This window comes from Myotis nattereri (genome assembly GCF_964212035.1).
Source record: "Myotis nattereri genome assembly, chromosome: 13".
Taxonomy (NCBI): Eukaryota; Metazoa; Chordata; class Mammalia; order Chiroptera; family Vespertilionidae; genus Myotis; species Myotis nattereri.
In genome coordinates, this window is record NC_138088.1 from 58672811 (window position 1) to 58691722 (window position 18912).

The 18912-nt window shown below is 54.1% G+C and overlaps 1 protein-coding gene across 1 annotated transcript in view; it reads right to left on the bottom strand.

Annotated features, from left to right (window-relative positions):
- Positions 1-17239, bottom strand: part of PTPRE (protein tyrosine phosphatase receptor type E) — a 65771-nt gene extending 48532 nt beyond the window's left edge. The window contains exon 1 of the mRNA XM_081104747.1: positions 16809-17239. Coding sequence (XP_080960873.1) covers positions 16809-16858 — 50 coding nt within the window. The 5' untranslated portion in view covers positions 16859-17239. The remainder of the gene's footprint in view (positions 1-16808) is intronic.
- Between the last annotated feature and the right edge of the window lie 1673 nt (positions 17240-18912).

Genomic DNA, 18912 nt, shown 5'->3' on the forward strand with positions numbered 1-18912 from the left:
TCGACTACCCTGCGAGCTTCAAAGACGAGCAACCTCCTGTTTCTGCTCGGCTCAGACAGCAGGACACGGAGATTCTTCCAGTCAAAGGCAGGGAAGTCCCTGAGAGGTGCCGAGCCGCAGTCACGCACATAATCCTTGTGCTCTGGTTAGTTCATTTCATTCTGTTTTTAATGCTCTGATTTTCCCAGCGTTCTCCTAGGTCTGTGACATCGTGACCTGGGAACCTGGGGACGCAGACTCCAGCTGAGGTCAGAACTCCAGAGAGAAGGTGGGTGGACGAGGTGTGGTCTTGGGAGACCCAGCGGTGTAATTGCTGCCCCTAAGGCCTTCGGTGGAAAGGGACGGCCAGCCAACTGCAACAGATGCTGCACGGGGCTGAGCGGCGCTGCCCCCAGTTCATGTCCACCTGGACCCTCACGAGGTGACCTTCTGCCCACGGGTTGTCGCAGGGGTGGCTGTCAACACGAGGTCCTCGTGGACCAGGCAGGACCCTAAATGCAATGCCTGGTGCCCTTATGAGAAGAGAGGCCATGTGTGACACTGTGACTTAGAATCCCCTAGCCGGTGTGGCTCAGTAGATAGAGTCGGCCCACGGACTGAAGGTCATGGGTTCAATTCCAGTCAAGGGCACGTACCTGGGTTGCAGGCTAGATCCCCGGCCCTGGTCAGGGCGTGTGCGGGAGGCAACCAATTGATGTGTCTCCCTCATGCTTCTCTCTCTCTAAAAATCAATGGAAAAATACCCTCAGGCGGGGATTAACCAAACCCCACGAAGTATCTATTTGATCCTCTTCCCGTTTCTGGCGCAGAGCACCTACATCCCTTGGTGTTTCCTAAGTGATAAGAGCACTGAAAGCATCGTTTGTTTTACTGTCTGGCCTTTGCCCCTGTTCCTGAAACCCTTGTAACGGGTGATGGAGTGTTTGTTCCAATGAGGAGACTCCGGGCGGCTCCCGGGTGAGGGCAGGTCACCGTCCCCGGGAAGACCCAGCCCTGATGAGGGGCGTGGGACTCTCAGCACCACCCGCTATGGCCGCGAGGAGGGAGGAGGCTGCAAATGGAGTCACTGATCCAACATGACTACGCGGCGAATCCTCCATAAACCCCCAGAGTACAGGGTCCCGAGAGCTCCCAGATCGCGTGAGCACTTCCATGAGCCGGCGGGTGGCCCCCCCAACTCCCCCTGGCGCATGCAGCTCCTCTCCGGGCCGCCCATCTGAGTCCTTCCTTGCAGCCTTTTATAAACAGAGGGTTTCTGCGAGTTCTGGGAGCCACGCGAGCAAATTACTGGAACCCGAGGAGGGGTTGTGGGAACCTCGGGTCGACAGCCCATCAGTCAACGCACAGGTGACCAGCTGCCGGGGAGTGGCATCTGAAGTGGGCGGGCCGTCTTGTGGGGCTGAGACCTGACCTGTGGGGTGTGATGCTCTCGCCAGTGGACAGGGTCAGAGTGGAGTTAACTTGTGGGACACCCAGCCGGGGCCGCGGGGGATGGCTTGCTGGGGAAAACGCCCAGACATACGGCGGCCCGCGTGTCGGAGGTGAAGCGCTCTGTGTAAGTAAAGGAGACCTAAGGAGGAAGACAGACTGACCTTTTCCAAGACCCCGTGCAAAGACGCCGATGCCCTGACCTCCCACCTCCAGCCTCCCACATGTGGGAGAATAAACGCCTGTGGTTTGAAGTCACCGAGGCTGTGCGTGTGGTTGGCAGCAGCCACAGGAAACCGATGCAGACGCTGAGCTAAGAGAGCTGTGGCGAAATTTCTAGGAGGCCTCTCGTTCCCTGCCTGCCCGTCTTCCCCTTTGTTGACTACGGGATCCTTCCAGAAGCTTGTAGGACCTCCTCCTCCTCGTGTCCCACACCCATCGGTCACCACATCCTGCCACAGTCTTCGCTCAGACAACCTTCGCTTGCTCTGTCTCTTCACCCAAAGTTCAAGGTCTGCTTCGCCTCATGTTGCTGTGCCCAGTACAGCTCCTGGGACACACCCAGGACTGACTAGCGGCAGCCCCATTGCTCCATCATGCTGGCCTGCCCAGCACCTCCCATCGCCCTGCCTCCCATCACACACCCCTCCGCGACCCCTGCTCCGGGTGCCCAGGGGCCCCCAGCAAGTCCTCACAGTCTGGTATTTTCTTACCACCTTCGCAAGCTCTGGAACATCATTCACTCATTTCTCTAAGACAATCAAATACATGTATCGTATTTAAAAGGAAACTCTATCAGTAGTGTAAGGAGAGTTTACCAGCATCACTAGCCACCAAGAGAGATGACCCTGGCAAGCAACTCAGTGAAGATGGGGAAAGATGAGTTTTGAAATTCTTGCTAACCACTGGCCCTGTGCAAGGCTCTTGGGCTAAAGCCTGCTCGTTTCCTGTTAAAAAGCGACATGAGCAGGTGCTGAGACAGTAAAGACGCGCTAGGGCCAAGCCGAGGGCCTCGCCGAGGGTGAGGATGCCTGGACGAGGATGAAGAAGGGAGGACTTTCTCTGCGTGATGCACGTTTCTTCACCGCTTCGCTCCGGTTCCGCCAAAACCTGAAGGACTTTTGTGCATCAGAGGACACCATCAAAAAAGCAAAAAGATGTACCGTTGGCGAATATTTTCTCCCACTCAGTGGGTTGTCTTTTCATTTTGTTGATGGTTTCCTTTGCTGTGCAAAAGCTTTTTTGTTGGGTGTAGTCCCATTGGTTTATTTTTCCCTTTTGTTTCCCTTGTCCAAGGAAAAACAGCAGAAAAAATATTGCTGTGAGAAACGTTGGAGATTGTACTGCCTATGTTTTCTTCTAGGATTTTTATGGTTCCGTGATTGAAGTCTTTAATCCATTTTGAGTTTATTCTGGTGTATGGTGCAAGTAGGTGGTCTACTTTCATTATTTTGCAAGTATCTGCCTAATGTTTCCAATACCATTTACTGAATAGACTGTCTTTACCCCACTGTATGTTCTTGCCTCCTCTGACCATGAAGGTATGTTTTTATTTCTGGGCTCTCCATTCTGTCCCATTGATTTATATGCTTGCTTTTATGCCAGGACCATGCTGTTTTGATGACTACGGCCTTATGGTATAGTTTGATATCAAGTAGCATGATTACTCCAACGTTGTTCTTCTTACTCAAGATCGCTGAGACTGTTTGGGGTCTTTTGTGGTTCAATATAAATGTTCGGAATAGGTATTTGTTCTAGTTCTATGACATATTCCATTGCCATTGTAATAGGAATCTCATTGAATCTATAGATTGCTGTAGGTAGTGTGGACATTTTAATGATGTTAATTCTTTCTATCCATGAACATGGTATATGCTTCCACTTACTTGTATCGCCTCAGTTTCTTTTTTCACTATCCTATAATTTTCCAAGCACAGGTCTTTTACATCCTTAAATTTATTCCTAGATACCTTTTTTGTTGTTGTTGCAATTGTAAGTGGGATTATTTTCTTACTTTCCTTTTCGGATAGCTCATTATTGGTGTATAAAAATGCCACTGATTTCTGAATATTGATTTTGTATCCTGCTACTTTACTGAATTCATTTATCAGTTCCAGTAGTTTTTGGTGGGGTCTTTAGTGTTCTCTAGATAGAGTATCATGTCATCTGCAAATAATGACAGCTTTACTTCCTCCTTTCCAATTTGGATGCCTTTTATTTCTTCTTCTTGTCTGACTGCTGTGGCTAGAACTTCCAGAACTATGTTGAATAAAAGCAGTGAAAGCAGACATCCCTGTCTTGTTCTTAATTTTAAGGAAAGCACTTTTAGTTTTTGCCCATTGAGTAGGATGTTGGCTGTGGGTTTGTCACATGTGGTTTTTATGATATTGAGGTATGTTCCCTCTATTCTCACTTTGCTGAGAGTTTTTATCATAAATGGGTGTTGAATTTTACCAAAAGCACTTTCTGCATCTATTGATATGATCAAGTGACTTTTATCTTTTGTTTTGTGTATGCGATGTATCACATTTATTGATTTGTGGAATATTGTACCCCAAATTTATATAGAACTTATACAACTCGACACCAAAAAAACAAATTAACTCAATTTAAAAGATGGGCCAAAAACCTGAATAGACACTTCTCCAAAGAGGACATACAGATGGCCAACAGACGTTTAAAAAGATGCTCAACATCACTAATCACCAGAGAAATGCAAATTAAAACCACAATGAGCTATCCCCTCACTCTTAGGTACATGCCCAAAAGAAGTGAAATCAGGTATTGAAACAAAAACCTGTGCACGGATGTCCGTAGCAGCTTTACTCACCGGAGCCCAAGGGCCGAAAACCACCACAATGTCTAGCAGCTGATGAATGGCCAGCCCACGAACAAGTGGTCTATACACACAACAGGTCTTGTTCAGCTGCGCAAAGAAGGAAGGATCGACACGTGCTGCAGCACGGACACCTCAAACACATGGCTGGGGGGAAGGGACCAGACCAAGTGTCCATGTGCCGTCTGATTCACTGATGGAGAATATCCAGACGATGTATGTAAACAGAGACAGTGGCGGCCAGGAGCTCGGGGCAGGGGGTGGGGGTGGACCACTTACTGGGTACAGGGTGTTCCTCTGGGTGATGAAAATGTGAAGACAATAGTTGCACAACACTGTGCCTGTGCGAAGCGCCCCTGAACCGTACTCTGGAGCATGGCTCCTACGATGGGATGTGAATTTCACCTCAACAGCGAGAAAGCATCTCAGGACCACAGACTGTGCTTTAGGACAAAAGGCCCCGCCCCCCGCCTGGCAGCCAAGGGATTGGGACCACTATCACCCTCACCGCACGGATGAGGAAACTGAGTCACACACCTGGGCAGAGGACACAGCCTCCTCCCATGGACCGGGCAGACGCTCTGGCATGGGGGCCGGTGGGGTGTTGGAAATGGTGCTATAGACGAATAGTCTAGCAGACACGAGGGGCCCCTACACAGGCTTCCCGTGTCTGCACCTCACCCCTTCTGCAGTAATCACTTCTCTGAGGAAGTCCTAGCCTTAGGTTCTGTGGGCCCCGTTGTGCCGAATGACACGGCGGGTGTACGCTGCAGATCCCGCTATTAGCAGTTACGCGGCACGGTGCAGACCGACCAAGTTGGGTCTCATCCCTTTCGCTCTGAGTTGAAGGCACTGGTGGCCCTCCAGCCCTTAGGCCCCGAGTGGACGGAGTAAAATGTACTTGACTTTCTAGCAAAGTAATTTTACGCCTAAAAGCTGCTTCCCGGCATTAGTGTGCCGCCTTCTACTCCCCTCCCCGCCCTTTTTACACTATTATTAGCTTGAATGTAACGGGATAGTTTTAAAATACCAACCACAGAGCACACCTTTAACATCGACAGTACCGATATATATTTTTAAATATATTTGCATTGATTTCAGAGAGGAAGGGAGAGGGAGAGAGAGATAGAGACATCAATGATGAGAGGGACTCATGGATCAGCTGCCTCCTGCACGCCCCCTACTGGGGATCGAGCCTGCAACCCAGGCCTGTGCCCTGACCAGTGTCTAATCCAGGGGTGGGCAAACTTTTTGACTCGAGGGCCACAATGGGTTCTTAAACTGGACCGGAGGGCCGGAACAAAAGCATGGATGGAGTGTTTGTGTGAACTAATATAAATTCAAAGTAAACATCATTACATAAAAGGGTTCGGTCTTTTTTTTTTTTAAGTTTTATTCATTTCAAACGGGCCGGATCCGGCCCGCGGGCTGGCTAATCAAACCGTGACCTCCTGGCTCATGTGTGAACGGGCGGTGCCAATATTTTTTAATGCATCAGAAAACATCTGGGAGAGTTTGTTTTCCCAGAGCATGGCTGACGTTTTAAATTGGTTTCCCAAATGACTGCTCTCCTGCGGAATCAGGAGACCAGAGGGAAGAGGTAGTGAGGCCGGGGCCTGGGCACGGGCAGGCACACGCCGAGCGCTTTACAAGAGTCACCTCCTCTCGGCCGCTCCGCCCCAGGACAGTCCACCTCACACAGACAGTCACCGTCCCAGGCCTCAGAGCGAAAGGGATGGGCCAGGACTTGAACCCGGTGTCTGAGCCAAAGCCACGCCACTTTTCAGGCGTGTTTGTAGAGAGACAAACATCACACATGAGGTATACTGTCCACTGCCCTCGCTGGTGTGGCTCAGTGGACAGGTCGGCCTGTGGACTGAAGGGTCTGGTTTGATTCCTGGTCAGGGCACAGGCCTGGGTTGTGGGCTCTATCCCCGGTGTGGGGCGTGAAGGAGGCAGCCGATCGATGATTCTCTCTCATCACTGATATTTCTCTCTCTCTCCCTCTCCCTACCTCTCTGAAATCAGTACAAATACACTGAGTGGCCAGATTATGATGCCCACCCCATCAGTACTTCACTGACACTTCCCAAAATGCTGAATATTGAAAACTTCCTAAGCCAATACTCTCAAGGTTTTATTATTATTATTATTTGCATAACTGAGTCACTTCATTGTACTGATGGGGTGGGCATCATAATCTGGCCACTCAGTGTATATTTGAAAAAAGACATATTGTCCACAAATATCACAAAACGAATTGATGTTATGTCACCCATTGGTTCAGATCACTTATTCAGAAGCAACAGCCTGACCACCTGCCATGTGTCAGGCGGGGTGCCAAGTGGGGCGCCAGGCGGGGCGCCAGGAGCTGGGAAGACAGAGATGAACAGGCGAGGGCACCACCTCCTGCATCCAGGTTCCCGTATCCCTGACTTCTCCTGCCAGCCCGCCCACTGCCACGTCTCCCTCCTCGGCAGTTTCCCATCCCGGGGGCCCCTGGAGTTCAGGGCGGGCCCGACCCCCACTTCTCCTGAAGCATCCTCTTACCCAGGTTCCCTTGGGAGCTCTCAGGTGGCCGCCTGTATCCAAGCTTCCTGGAAACCCTGTCCCGCCCAGCTCCTGGGACGGCCGCTCCCCCTGCTCCCCAGCACCGCGAGGTCACACCTCAAACAAACAAGGGGGGACAGTCCGGGAACCGAACATCCAGTCTCGTTCCCACTCAGCTCGCGCTCGGCGGACACACCCGCTCCGGATTTGGGAGCGTGGCCACCGGGGGCACGGCCTGGACGCCCTCCGGGCAGCGCCGGCTGGCAGCCTGCAGACACCGGGCAGGAGGGCCCAGCTTCCTCTGCAAAGGGCGCTGATTCACCGGCAGGAAAGGGGATGGACCGCGGGACGCCTCTCCAGCCCCGGGTCCTCGGTCATGTCCTCTGATGGAACTCCTTCCCTCAGACGCCATCAGGCTGCCTCCTGCTGCTCTGCCAACAGGGGCTGACTTTCCCAGCTTCTCACCGGCCCTGTTCTGAGGGCGTTCCCACGCTGTCTCCCCAGGGCCCCGCACCCCACCCCCAGCCCCGCCCGGGGGTCCAGGGCCAGGACACAGAAGGCACGTTCTCAGTTTGTCTCATCACGAGGTGGCTCCTCAGCGGAGGGGGGCCGGGATTCGGGGCCTGATGTACAGACGCGGGAGCCCCCAGAGGAGAAACGGCAAGAAGACGCCACGGGACCGGGAGCGGGAGGACTTAAATCCCAGGAAACCCAGGGACAACTTCCGAGCTGCGCAGGCGGCGCTCTGCAGGGCGGGGGTGAGATACACACGAAGAGGCTCCAGGCTGCCTTCCCAGGACCCTCTCCCCAGCGCAGCCGCCCAGGCGGGAGAACACAGCGCCAGACCAGCCTCCTGGGGCCTTCCGACGGCCGCACGGAGCCCTCGCATATTACAGGCGAATGCGATGACGTGTTCCCTGAACATGCAGGGAACATGCATGTTCCTAACAGCAAAGAGTTAACTTTTAGCGGAAACACAACAAAGCAAACATGTGAACTCCAGATCTATCCGGGTGTTCTGTGGGCCCGAACGCACAGGCCCCTTCCAGCTGGGCTCAGAGTGACGAGGGTGCCAGCTTCCTGCCCTGGGCACTGTCACCGCCCAGACACAGGGTCTCAACGCTGCTGGGCCTGTGGGGCAGTGAGCCAAGGGGCTGGGGGCATCCTTCCGGGAACGCGGGCTGCCCGGCCGTCGTTGAGTGAAGGGCCGGAGCGTGTGGGGCCCCCTCCCGGGGAAAGCCTGACGTGTGGGGATACACTGGCTAAAAGAGCCCCTTTTCTCACGCAGGCTCCCGGTTTTCTCAGCAGGAGGCCTGCTGCACCGTCGGTTCCAGAAATAACGGGTAGGGGAGCGGTGTCTGAGTTTACCGATTAGCCACGGACAAGTAATCTGAACATCTGCAAACACACGTTCTCCGGAGGACACGGCCGTGGAGTGTGACGCAGCCTCTGGCCACAGCAGCAGCTCGAGAGAGAAAGGAGAAAGGGACGCAGTGAGAGTCCCCCCGTCCGGGTGCCGTGTCGGACGCTCGCCGAGCCAGCCTTGCTGGCAAACGCTTCCCAAAACGCCCGGATAATTTGCAGATGAGGTGAGAGATGCACGTCCAAGATTTTGAGCGTGATCTCTTGGATTCAAGAACATTTAGTTTGCTCAGTGGTTAGAGCGCCGGCCCATGGACCAAAGGGTCTCGGGTTTGATTCCCAGTCAAGGGCACATACCTCGGTTGCTGGCTCCATCCCTGGCCCCCGTCAGGGTGCGTGTGTGGGAGGCAACCAATTGATCTGTCTCTCTCACATCCATGTTTCTCTCTTTCTCTCCCACCACTCTCTCTCTAAAAAAATAAAATAAAATAAAAAATAAAAATCAATGGGAAAAAACATCCTCGAGTGAGGATAAAAAAACACACAAAACATTTAGTTATTGTATTTTAAGCGAAAGAGAAAGTGCTTACACATTAAATAGCAACTTAAGAAGAGGAAGACATAAAAGCAGCCTGAGTCACTTGCACAAAACCACTAACCCACCTCCTGCCTGGATGTTCCCAGCGGGCAGTGTAAGCTCACACGCAAACTCACCGAAGAGCGGACCTGCCCTGCCTCGCCCGCACGTTCGGGGAGGAGCAGCATGAGATATGAGCATTTAAAAGCCTTTGGAAAATGCACTTTTCTCACAACCTAAACCAACGACGGAAGGAACATTCCGGAAGTCCCCATTCGCATCCATGCACACCCCCAGAGCACGGCTTTCGGGGGGCCCCTAGGTGACCGACTCGTTCAAACCCCTGTGCACAGCACGGAGTCTCGCGGGCGGGTAAGACGGACATTTCCACGCAGGCTGTCGCGGGAAGGCAACGCATTATTTACGTGGCGTTTCCTTCGTCACCACCTTCCCGGGCCCGCAGCTGCCGGCCCTCAGGCGATGCCCTTACACACCAGAGCCCAGCATCTGGGGCAAAGCGATTGGACAGATTGCTCATTTCTAGCTGAAATGCAGAACATAAATCGAACGTAAATTTATGATTCGCAGAGGTGGAGTGACTTTTTAAAAAAATATATTTTTATTGATTTCAGAGAGGAAGCGAGAGGGAGAGAGAGATAGAAACATCAATGATGAGAGAGAATCATGGATTGGCTGCCTCCTGCATGCCCCCTACTGGGGATCGAGCCTGCAACCCGGGCATGTGCCCTTGACCGGAATCGAACCCAGAACCCTTCAGTCCATAGGTTGACGTTCTAGCTACTGAACCAAACCAGCACGGCTGTGACTTTTTTTTTTTTAATTTCAAATAAATCTGTGAGAAAGGAGGCATTCGATCCAGTCCGGCTACTGGGAGTCACGCAAGCAGGTCCCTGGCTATTGCTGCCAGCATCCCCGCGGGGCAATCAGGACCCGGGTGCCCTGGGCCCGTGAGGAGGAGGATGGGGGGAGCCACCCAGCACCCACAAGGGCAAGGGCAACCCCAACCCTGACTCCCCTGGCTCCGTGTTTCGTCTTCAAATATAAGTGACAGCTAGTGTTGCACTTTCTAAAAATGCTTTCGAGGCAAAGCTAAGTTGAAATGTAACCTGAATTGAAGAAAATGTAAGGACACCTATTATTACTTCCTGCCCCCAATGGGGTTTAAAGATAAAATTCTTTTGCCCGGCCCGAGTGGCTCAGTGGTTGAATGTCAACCTATGAACCAGGAGGCCAGGGTTCAATTCCCAGTCAGGGCACAGGCCCGGGTTGTGGGTTTGATCCCCAGTAGGGGGCGTGCAGGAGGCAGCTGATCCATGATTCTCTCTCATCGTTGATGTTTCTCTCTCCCTCTCCCTCTCCCTTCCTCTCTGAAATCAATAATACACACACACAGATATAAAAGTCTTTTATTCTTGTTTTTCCTACTCCGCAGAAGAGCCATTCTATTTCTGGCAAGGCCGCTGCTTGGGAGTGTGGAAGTCTCATATCAAAAACACCTGTTTCCTTTTTTCCCACGGCGCTTCCTAAAACATAAAGGGAAACGTACCCCAAGTTCTATGCTCAGGCCTGGTCTCCCCACACTGCAGCCCACAGCTGCCTCTCTACCAGCTCTCCGTCTCTAGGGGAAAAGCGGGAGGTCCTCAACAGCGTCTTTAGTTCGCGTTCAGTGGGTCGAACATCGCGGCAGCGTGGACGCGGCTAGCGGTGCAGGCACCACACAGGGGCCCCGGGCAGACAGACTCGGCGTCAAGTCTGTCCGAAGCAGGCGGGCCTGGAGCGCAGCTGGCGGCAACGCCTGCCTTCGTGTGTGTTTAACGCCATCCGTCCCGCACCAGCCCCAGGCTCTGGCGCCCTCGCTGTCCTAGACTCTGAAGTGCGGTGTCCCGGGCACTTGCCTTGTGCCGAGGACGGTGCTGGGAGAGGCACTTCCTGTCGTTTCTGCCTCCAGGGAAGAGGCACCAGCAACGTCCCAGAGACGGTCCTGTGTGGCGGGACCTCTGTGCGGCTCCCAGCGGCTCCTGGGCCCGACGATGCCCGCGAGGCATCACCCTCCGGTGAGGATTGAAAAACAAAACTAGACAGTGCGTCACAGCAGCTCCTCCAGGCGCCGCCTCCCTGCTCCGTGACGTCGATGGTCACGTCAGTTGTCTGCAAATCCCTTTCTTTTCTCAAGACGTTGCTTCTCATTCATTTCCTGGTGAAGAGGAATTTCTGAAACAATCACCGAAAACCATCTCTGCTGCAGACGGCCGACAAGCTCGCCTGCAACCGGCTCTGAGATCTCTTAGTCCCCCTCCCTGCCTCCGGCCCACCCCCCCGCAACCGGGGCCATTATTCCCCCGTTGCCATGGTGATGCTGCAGCATTGCTGCCCTGTTCTACTGGGTCCCACAGCAGCGCCTCCATCAAACCATTTGCCCCCCGAACACAAACACCTGGCCATGCTACACTTCGTCAGTGAACTCTTAGCTTCCTTCCCCAGTGGTGATGTACAGAGCGATTTTTGTGTTATTGATTTCAGGGAGGAAGAGATAGAAACATCAGTGATGAGAGAGACTCATCCATCGGCTGGCTGCCTTCATCGGCTGCCTCCTGCACGCCCCACACTGGGGATCAAGCCCGCAACCCGGGCATGTGCCCTGATGGGCAATCGAACCGTGACTTTCTGGTTCATGGGTCACTAGCAACTCCAGCCAGCTGTACGTGATTTAGAACAAGAAGAGACATCTTAAAAAACCTTCATTTACTCCCTTTCCTTAACTTTAGGGGAGTTCCTTACTATGTCCAATGGCTTGAGAAACAATTTTTTACAAAACGTAAAAGTAAGAGGCCCGGAAGTGAGGAACTGAACGCATTCATCGTTGAGAGTTCACTTGAACTGACCATTTTCAAAGCAACAGCATAGTTCTATTTTGCTTTTAATTTGTGAGTAGTGTACACACACACACACACACACACATAAATGCACTTATACTAATTCCTGAGGTCTCCAACTTGTGAAGTCCGGATTAAAAATAAAAGACAGATGCCCTCGCTGGTTTGGCTCAGTGGTTAGTGTGGGCCTTGGACTGAAGGGTCACAAGTTCGACTCCTGGTCAAGGGCACACACCTCGGTTGCAGGCTGGATCCCCGGCTCAGGTCTGGCACGTGCAGGAGGCAACCAATTGATGTGTCTCTCTCACATCCATGTTTCTCTCTCTCTCTCCCCCCACTCCCTTCATTCTCTCTGATCAATGGGAAAATATCCTCAGGTGAGGATTAAAAATGAAACCAGACAGACACTGTCCATTGGCGTCCTCAGGCTCCAGGCCTGGTTTCCTAAGGGCTGGACCAGTCGGGTGCTGACCTCGCCCTGAACTCCAGGAGGCCGGTCCCCTGAGCTTCGAGCCTTTGCGTCCGGGTGGTGGGATGGTGTCCAGCCCTTAACAGCCAGCATTGGAGGAGGGACATGGAGGATCACCTCATGGCAGGTGGCAGCCCGTGGAGCGCGTGGCTTCATGGCCTCACCTTCCGAGCACACACAAGCTGACGTGGACACTGGGGGCCGGCAGCCGGCTGTCCTCAGCGCCTGCCGCACACGGTCCCGAGGGCTGGCCTGGCTCCCGGGGAGCCGGCGCCCACAAAAGGGGACTAGCCACCTGGACTGGACTGCAGAGGCCGCTCTTTGGAAAAGGAGGGTCATTTACGAACACCCAACGTCAAGGAAATGACCGATCCACGTGTGGCCCAATTCATGGCGTGAACCTGAGCTGGGGGCTCGCGGCCCGCGCCCTCCGGTCTTTGCTCTGTCCCCGTATTTGCTTGGCTTTTGCTTTGCTTTCTTTTTTCTCTTTCTTCTTTGCTCCCCACGAGGAAGACTGCCAGGCTGGGCGAGGAGGAGTGTTGTTGTCTCAGGGACTGAAAGGGAGATTTCTGTGCGGAGGAAGGAATGCCGTGCCCGTGGGAGCCTCGGCCACCGGCCGCCAGCACCAATAGGCACCCGCTCACAGCACCCACTCCCAGAGAGGGGGGTGCCGGGCAGTTAGGGCCTCCTAACCCCGGGGTCACCCTTCACTCTCACCCCGCTCCTCTGCGGACCCTGTTGTTTCTATCAGGCTGACTCCATGGAGCAGGCCGCCTCCCTGCCGCCCCCCAACACCATCCTGTTGGGCTCTGACTTGCACCATCTCCTGCCCCACGGGACCGCTCCGGCCTCTGCATGCACGCCCATCGCCCCGGTGGTCTGAGCCAGGCTGGGCGGGACGGGTCACTGGCCTGATGGATGGCCGCTCCCCTCCCTCCTCTGAGGGGCGGGCTGAGGTGAGGGGACGCAGAAGTGGGCCTGAGATGAGCTACAGCTCCAGGAGCAAAGGCGACCCCTGGGGGCAACTGTCAAACGAGACTGTGCCTCAGACCCCAGCTGGGCGGACAGCGCCACTCGGAGTAAACAGAGCGGCCGGGAGGAAGCGTGACACACACGGTGTGGACACTGGTTATGTTCCCGGGCTTCCGCTGGGGAAACGACCCACGGCATGACGTGACATGAAAAAACTTTACAAAAATTACACAACTTTCAAAGCCATCTCGATAGAAAGCAACATTGGGGGGTTTGATGGGGCACAGGCTCCTCCAGGGAGAACTCGGGGGTCGCGGGATGAGACCATCGCTGCCATTTCCTAAGAGCCTGGGAACGTCCCCACAGCCCACGCCCCACACGCTCGGAGGACTGCAGTGCTCTGGTTATGATAAAAAATAATTCTTTAAAGGAAACAGGACTTGCCTGGCTGCTGTGGCTCGTGAACCAGGTCACGTTCCATTCCCGGTCGGGGCACAGGCCCGGGGTGTAGGCTCCATCCCCCGCGTGGGGCCTGCAGGAGGCAGCGATGGATGATCCTCTCACATCACGGATGTTCCCATCTCTCTCTCCCTCTCCCTTCCTCTCTGAAATCAATAAAAATGTATCTTAAAAAAATAAAGGAAACATGACTCAATCCTCAGCTCAGAAACATACAGCCCTGGGTAGTGACTCACTCATCAAAAATTAAATAAATCCGCCCACGACGGGAAACTGCATCCCAGAACGTCAGGTGGCTTCGCCCTGGAAGGAAGCAACCGCGGGCCCTGGAAATGGCGAGGATTCTGAATGGATCCCGCTCCCACCGAGAGCCCCCGGGGTGACTCCCTCCCAGCCACGCTCGCGCCCGGCCTGTCTTTCACGGAGAGCTCCCAGGAAGAGGGGGGCGGACGCTGGGGGTTTCCATGGTTTCCGACCAGATGAAGAGATCTGCCTTCCCGGGAGCCACTTCTTCATGTCAAGGACACCCTCCCAGTCCCCCAGACCCCACCCCCCACCCCCCCCCCCCGCCCCTGCCCGCAGGGACCTCAGAACAGTGGGCAAAGCGCCTTCGTTCCATTTACTGATGCGCCTGCTCATGTGTTAACATCAAAGCCCGTGGCCCCCCGCCATCCCTGCCTGCCACATCTCGGAAAGGGTACCACGGCCTTTCAAAACCCTTTCCCTTAGCCAAACCCTCCTCCATCGGTTCCTGCCTCTTGTGGAAGGTGTGTGCGCAAGCACCGGCATCTAAGAAACAGCAGCGAGAAAACGCCCCAGGCGGCTTTCCAAGTGGAGAGTTCAAAAGAGGGACGGTCCACGGACACACGGCACCCCACGAGGGAAGGCGGCAGCACACGGCCCCGGGCACGCCACACACACAGCCGTGGCCGCGTGACCTCAACACCAAGAGACGCATGGCCCGGGGCCACAGAACTCGGTGCCGTGAGGAGACCTTTACATACTCCCCCCGCCTTTCACTTTAGAGCCAGAAGGCGTGACTCGGGACGGTCTACGTCGTTCAGCGCTGGAGAGCGGGGCCCTGTTTCTGTCCACGCCTTTTTCCAGGCTCCGCTCGGAAACACGCGATCAGAACTGGGATCGCGACCTCATTTCTCAAGAGCTTGCACAGCCCCGAGCCTGCGGGGTCAGCGCCGGGCGGGCGGGCGGGCGCACGGACGGCCGCGGGCCAGGCGGCGGGAAGGAAGCCTGCGAGTGTGTGGACAGAGATAGAGGCTGCACTGGTCAGCAGATCGCACGCGGAAATAGTAGGGAAGCCTGGCCAAGATCAACGCGGGGAATCGGGAAATTGTTCCAAAATACAGCTGTCTGCCAGCGAACCGCGAGCGGAAGAATCCACGGGACATGCTCTTTTTTGTGAGCGAGCTCTCGTCCTTGAAAAGCTGCAAAGTCATACTTTTCATAAAGGAAGTTTTATTTTCTTCTGGCTGGCGGGCACCTCCCCTTCGGTGGAGGGAGGAGAGGCCCCGGCGCAGCGCAGGGACCCCCGGCCCACAGCCCACCTGCCTGTGTTCCTGCCGCCGGGTGGAGGTGAGACACGCAAGCACACAGCCCCCCATCGCCGCTGCGGCCCAAACCAGACCGTGAGCTTCCGCGGCTCTGTACTGTCATGTGCTCTACCTGCCGCGTGGGGCCACGAACGCATTTATCTTTCAGGCATAAGGCCTTCCATGGAAGTTATCTGGAAAAACAGGAAAGAGATCAAGTCCTGTTTTTGGTGACTAAATATTTCCACCAACATGGCGTCTTTAAAAAATTAATTTCTCTGCAGCAGCACGGGAACATGGGAGCTTTAAAGAAGTACCATTTCTGATAGCAGATCAATCTTCATAGGGTTGTCTGAACTCATTTGAATACGTCAACATATGGCTTTTAAGTTGTTAGAATTCAGTAAGCCCCATCATAAAATAACACAAATGCAAGTTTTGTTTGTTTGTTTTTTTGTTGTTTTTTCTTATTCTCACTTCTATTCAAAACAAAGAGAAGAAAAGCAACTCAGGGAATCCATCATGCAACTGGCTTTTGTTCAGTAATTCCACAGGGGTCTTCCCTTTCCCCACATTTAAATACTTTACCCTAAACTCTGCATCATAATAAGCAAGTTTAAAAAATATATATACATATGTATATTTATATTAATTTCACACAGGAAAGGAGAGGGAGAGAGAGACAGAAACATCAATGATGAGAGAATCGTGGATCCGCTGCCTCCTGCACACCCCCTACTGGGGATCGAGCCCACAACCTGGGCCTGTGCCCTGACTAGGAATCGAACCGTGACCTCTTGATTCATAGGTCAACTCTCAACCACTGAGCCACACTGGCTGGGCCTAATAAGCAGTTTTAAAAAGTCATTTCCAATCAGCAGTTTGAAGCCGAACGCATCTCATATCCTTGGCTCAGTGTCCCGATGCACACAGGGACGCCCCCTGAGGATGGGGCAGGAGCTGGGGCGAGCCCCTGTAGCCATGGGGATCAGCTCACACACCTTCCCTTTGCCACCAGAACTCATTCCCGAGCCCATGGCTCGGTGGATCTGAGAAACCTTTCTGTGACTCACACTGAAAAGGCTCTATCAATCCCTGCCCTCACGCAGGGTGGATGATGCCGCCTCCTGGGGGTCCGCCGGGCCTGCAGCTGACAGACACCATCTGCTCCTACAAGGTGAGGACAGCCTTGCACCCAGCACGCGGGCCCCGCCTCGTGGCCGTGAACACAGGCTCCCGGGCGACCAGCTCCCTGCCCCCTGCCCCGGCACCTCCCCCTTTCTCACCAGGTCCCAGGAACCACATGCCACTTCCCAAGTCCTGTTGTTAGGGACAATGGGAGGGCGGTCTGGGTGATAGAAAAAGGAAATGTCCGCTTCACAGGGGTGGGGGTTGATGTGCGCGGCCGGCCCAGGGCCCCACAATGGTCGGGGACTGTTTTCCTCCGAGGCGGGCCTGCCCTCGGGTTCCTGGCGGCCTGACAGCCAGCAGCCCAGGCACTGCCTGGTGGAGCCGGGACCACAGGGTTTCCTGCGGCCACGCCCAGATTTCCTGCCAGGGCTGGGCGAGGTTCACCCGCTGCCGCCTGCCAATTTCTCCCTTCCCCAGAGCTTCCCCCGCATCCTGGAGCCCAGGTCTAAATGCCTTAGGGGTGTTACCACTGCAACCCCGACGTAAACCCTCACAAGACGGCTCTCCTCGAGCTTCCCTTTACCTCTCGTGCTCCTGGGGCGGCCCCGGGGAGCCATCCTGGCCGGCGACCATCCATGTTTTCCTGCCTGTGGCTGCCAGGGGTTCTCTGGAAGGAGGATTCCTCCGGCTCTGGGCTGGGCCTGCTGGGAGCTGGGGCCGGGCGTGGGTTTATATCAGGGAGCTGTGTCCTGTGCCTCCGGAGGGGAAACTGTGACGCCCCAGCCCGGGCCCTTGGTGCCTGACCAACCATTACGCAGCAGACTCCTTTCCGGAAACTTCTGGAAGAATGCGGGACTTTCCTGGGGGCGGGATGGAAGTGGAAGTAAAAGGCTGAGTCTGTCTGTCACCGGCAGCTCCAGAAACATCCTTCTAGGTGGCTGGCGGCTTCCTTCTCACCCAGTCTCCAGGCGGCTCCCTGCTCTGGTGGGAGAAAGGCTTTTTGCTCAGAAAGGAAACCGTGGGATCCAAGGATGCTAATAAAAGCCCAGGCACCGGCAAAGGAAGGAAGCGGGAGCCGGATGTCGTGCGAGTCGTCAGATCTTCGGGGCTGCGCGCATCCCACGGGTTTCTGCAGACTCAGCGCAGACCAGACGTGGAGCGCGGTCGGTGGGTCAGCAGGAACGAGCCGGCTGGGGCGGGCGGGGACCGAGTGGCCCCCGGCTGCTGCAGAACACGCTTCGTTGAAAAACTTCCAGATTCTTTTTTTTTTTTTTTTTTTTTGGTCCGGCCATGGTGGGCACTCAGACCAACTCCACGGAAGAAAAATGACTCAGGACAAAAGTCACAGGCGTTGAAACGGGTGGGGGAGGAAGTGTGGAGCGACCGGAGGACAAGGCTGGTGAATGAACATTCCTGGTTGAGTCTAAAATCGAATTCAGTGTTATTTAACAGTCGCCCTTAATTTAGTTTTCTCTTATTCCCTTCGTACCTCCATGAACCAAAGGGAAATAGTCAAGATACCCTTTGGAATGACAATGTAGCGCCTCAGATAGCCCAGAGCACATATTTAAACCTTAATTCTGTGCCTTCCCTACGGTCTTGATTCTGAAGTTCCATCGCATTATTTAAATACCATGCAACCGAGAGCCTCCGACTAGCAAGCAGTCTCCCCGGGAGGGAACTGTGGTCAGATCAGATGATGGGTAAGAAATATCGCACTACTTCCGAAGTTTATTTTTAAATACACATTTTTTTTTAAAAAAGAAAATGATGAGAATGAGTGGCTGTGCTAAAAAGACTCCTCTGAATCCAGCTTAACTGGGAAAATGTTCGACTCTTTAAAAAAATTCAATTATTAGCATAGTACCGGTTTATTGAATGAAAGAGGAGGAATAATGGCTAGGAAGGGAAAGCCCTATTGCTATCCATGGAGTCCCGGCATGCACACCGCTACCCAGGTAAACGCCGTCTTTAAAAGTTGAAAGCAACTGCCACACTTTCGCGGTGATGTTTATAATAGCAATGCTGTATGCTTACTTTGAGTCACCGCACTTCAATGTCACAATAATCCTAGGAAGTGATGATTGACAGGTAGGAGGGACGGAGGCGGGCACAGTTTGTGGGCTCCCTCTGCAGCCAGCCCCCCACGTGGGGACAATATCCATCCTCAGGACACTTACCCTCTCCAGTCCTGCTCAGGGTGAGCTATTTCTTATTTTATTGATTTCAGAGAGAGAGGAGGGGAGAGAAAGAGAGAGAGAGAAACATCAATGATGAGAGAGAATCATGGACTGGCTGCCTCCTTCACATCCCCTACTGGGGACTGAGCCCTCAACCCAGGCATGTGTCCTGACCGGGAATCGAACCTGGTTTGTGGGTCGATGCTCAACCACCGAGCCACCAGCCAGGCCAGGGTGAGCTATCTGACTAAGAAGCAAGTTTCTAATTCCACAAATTAGAAATAAATTCTTTTCTGTGAGTTGAAATCCGGAAGCTCTGGACCAAATGTTTAGCCATGGAAATGCCATGGGCTAAAACCCAGTCTGGTGTTCTGTCCCAACGCCCAGCGGGCAGATTCCAGAGGCGGCGGATCAGGATTCCAGAGAGAGATTCCTGGATCAGGATTCCAGAGAGAGATTCCTGGATCAGGAGCACCTTCGCGCCAGGACCCCGGCTTCCCGAAGCAG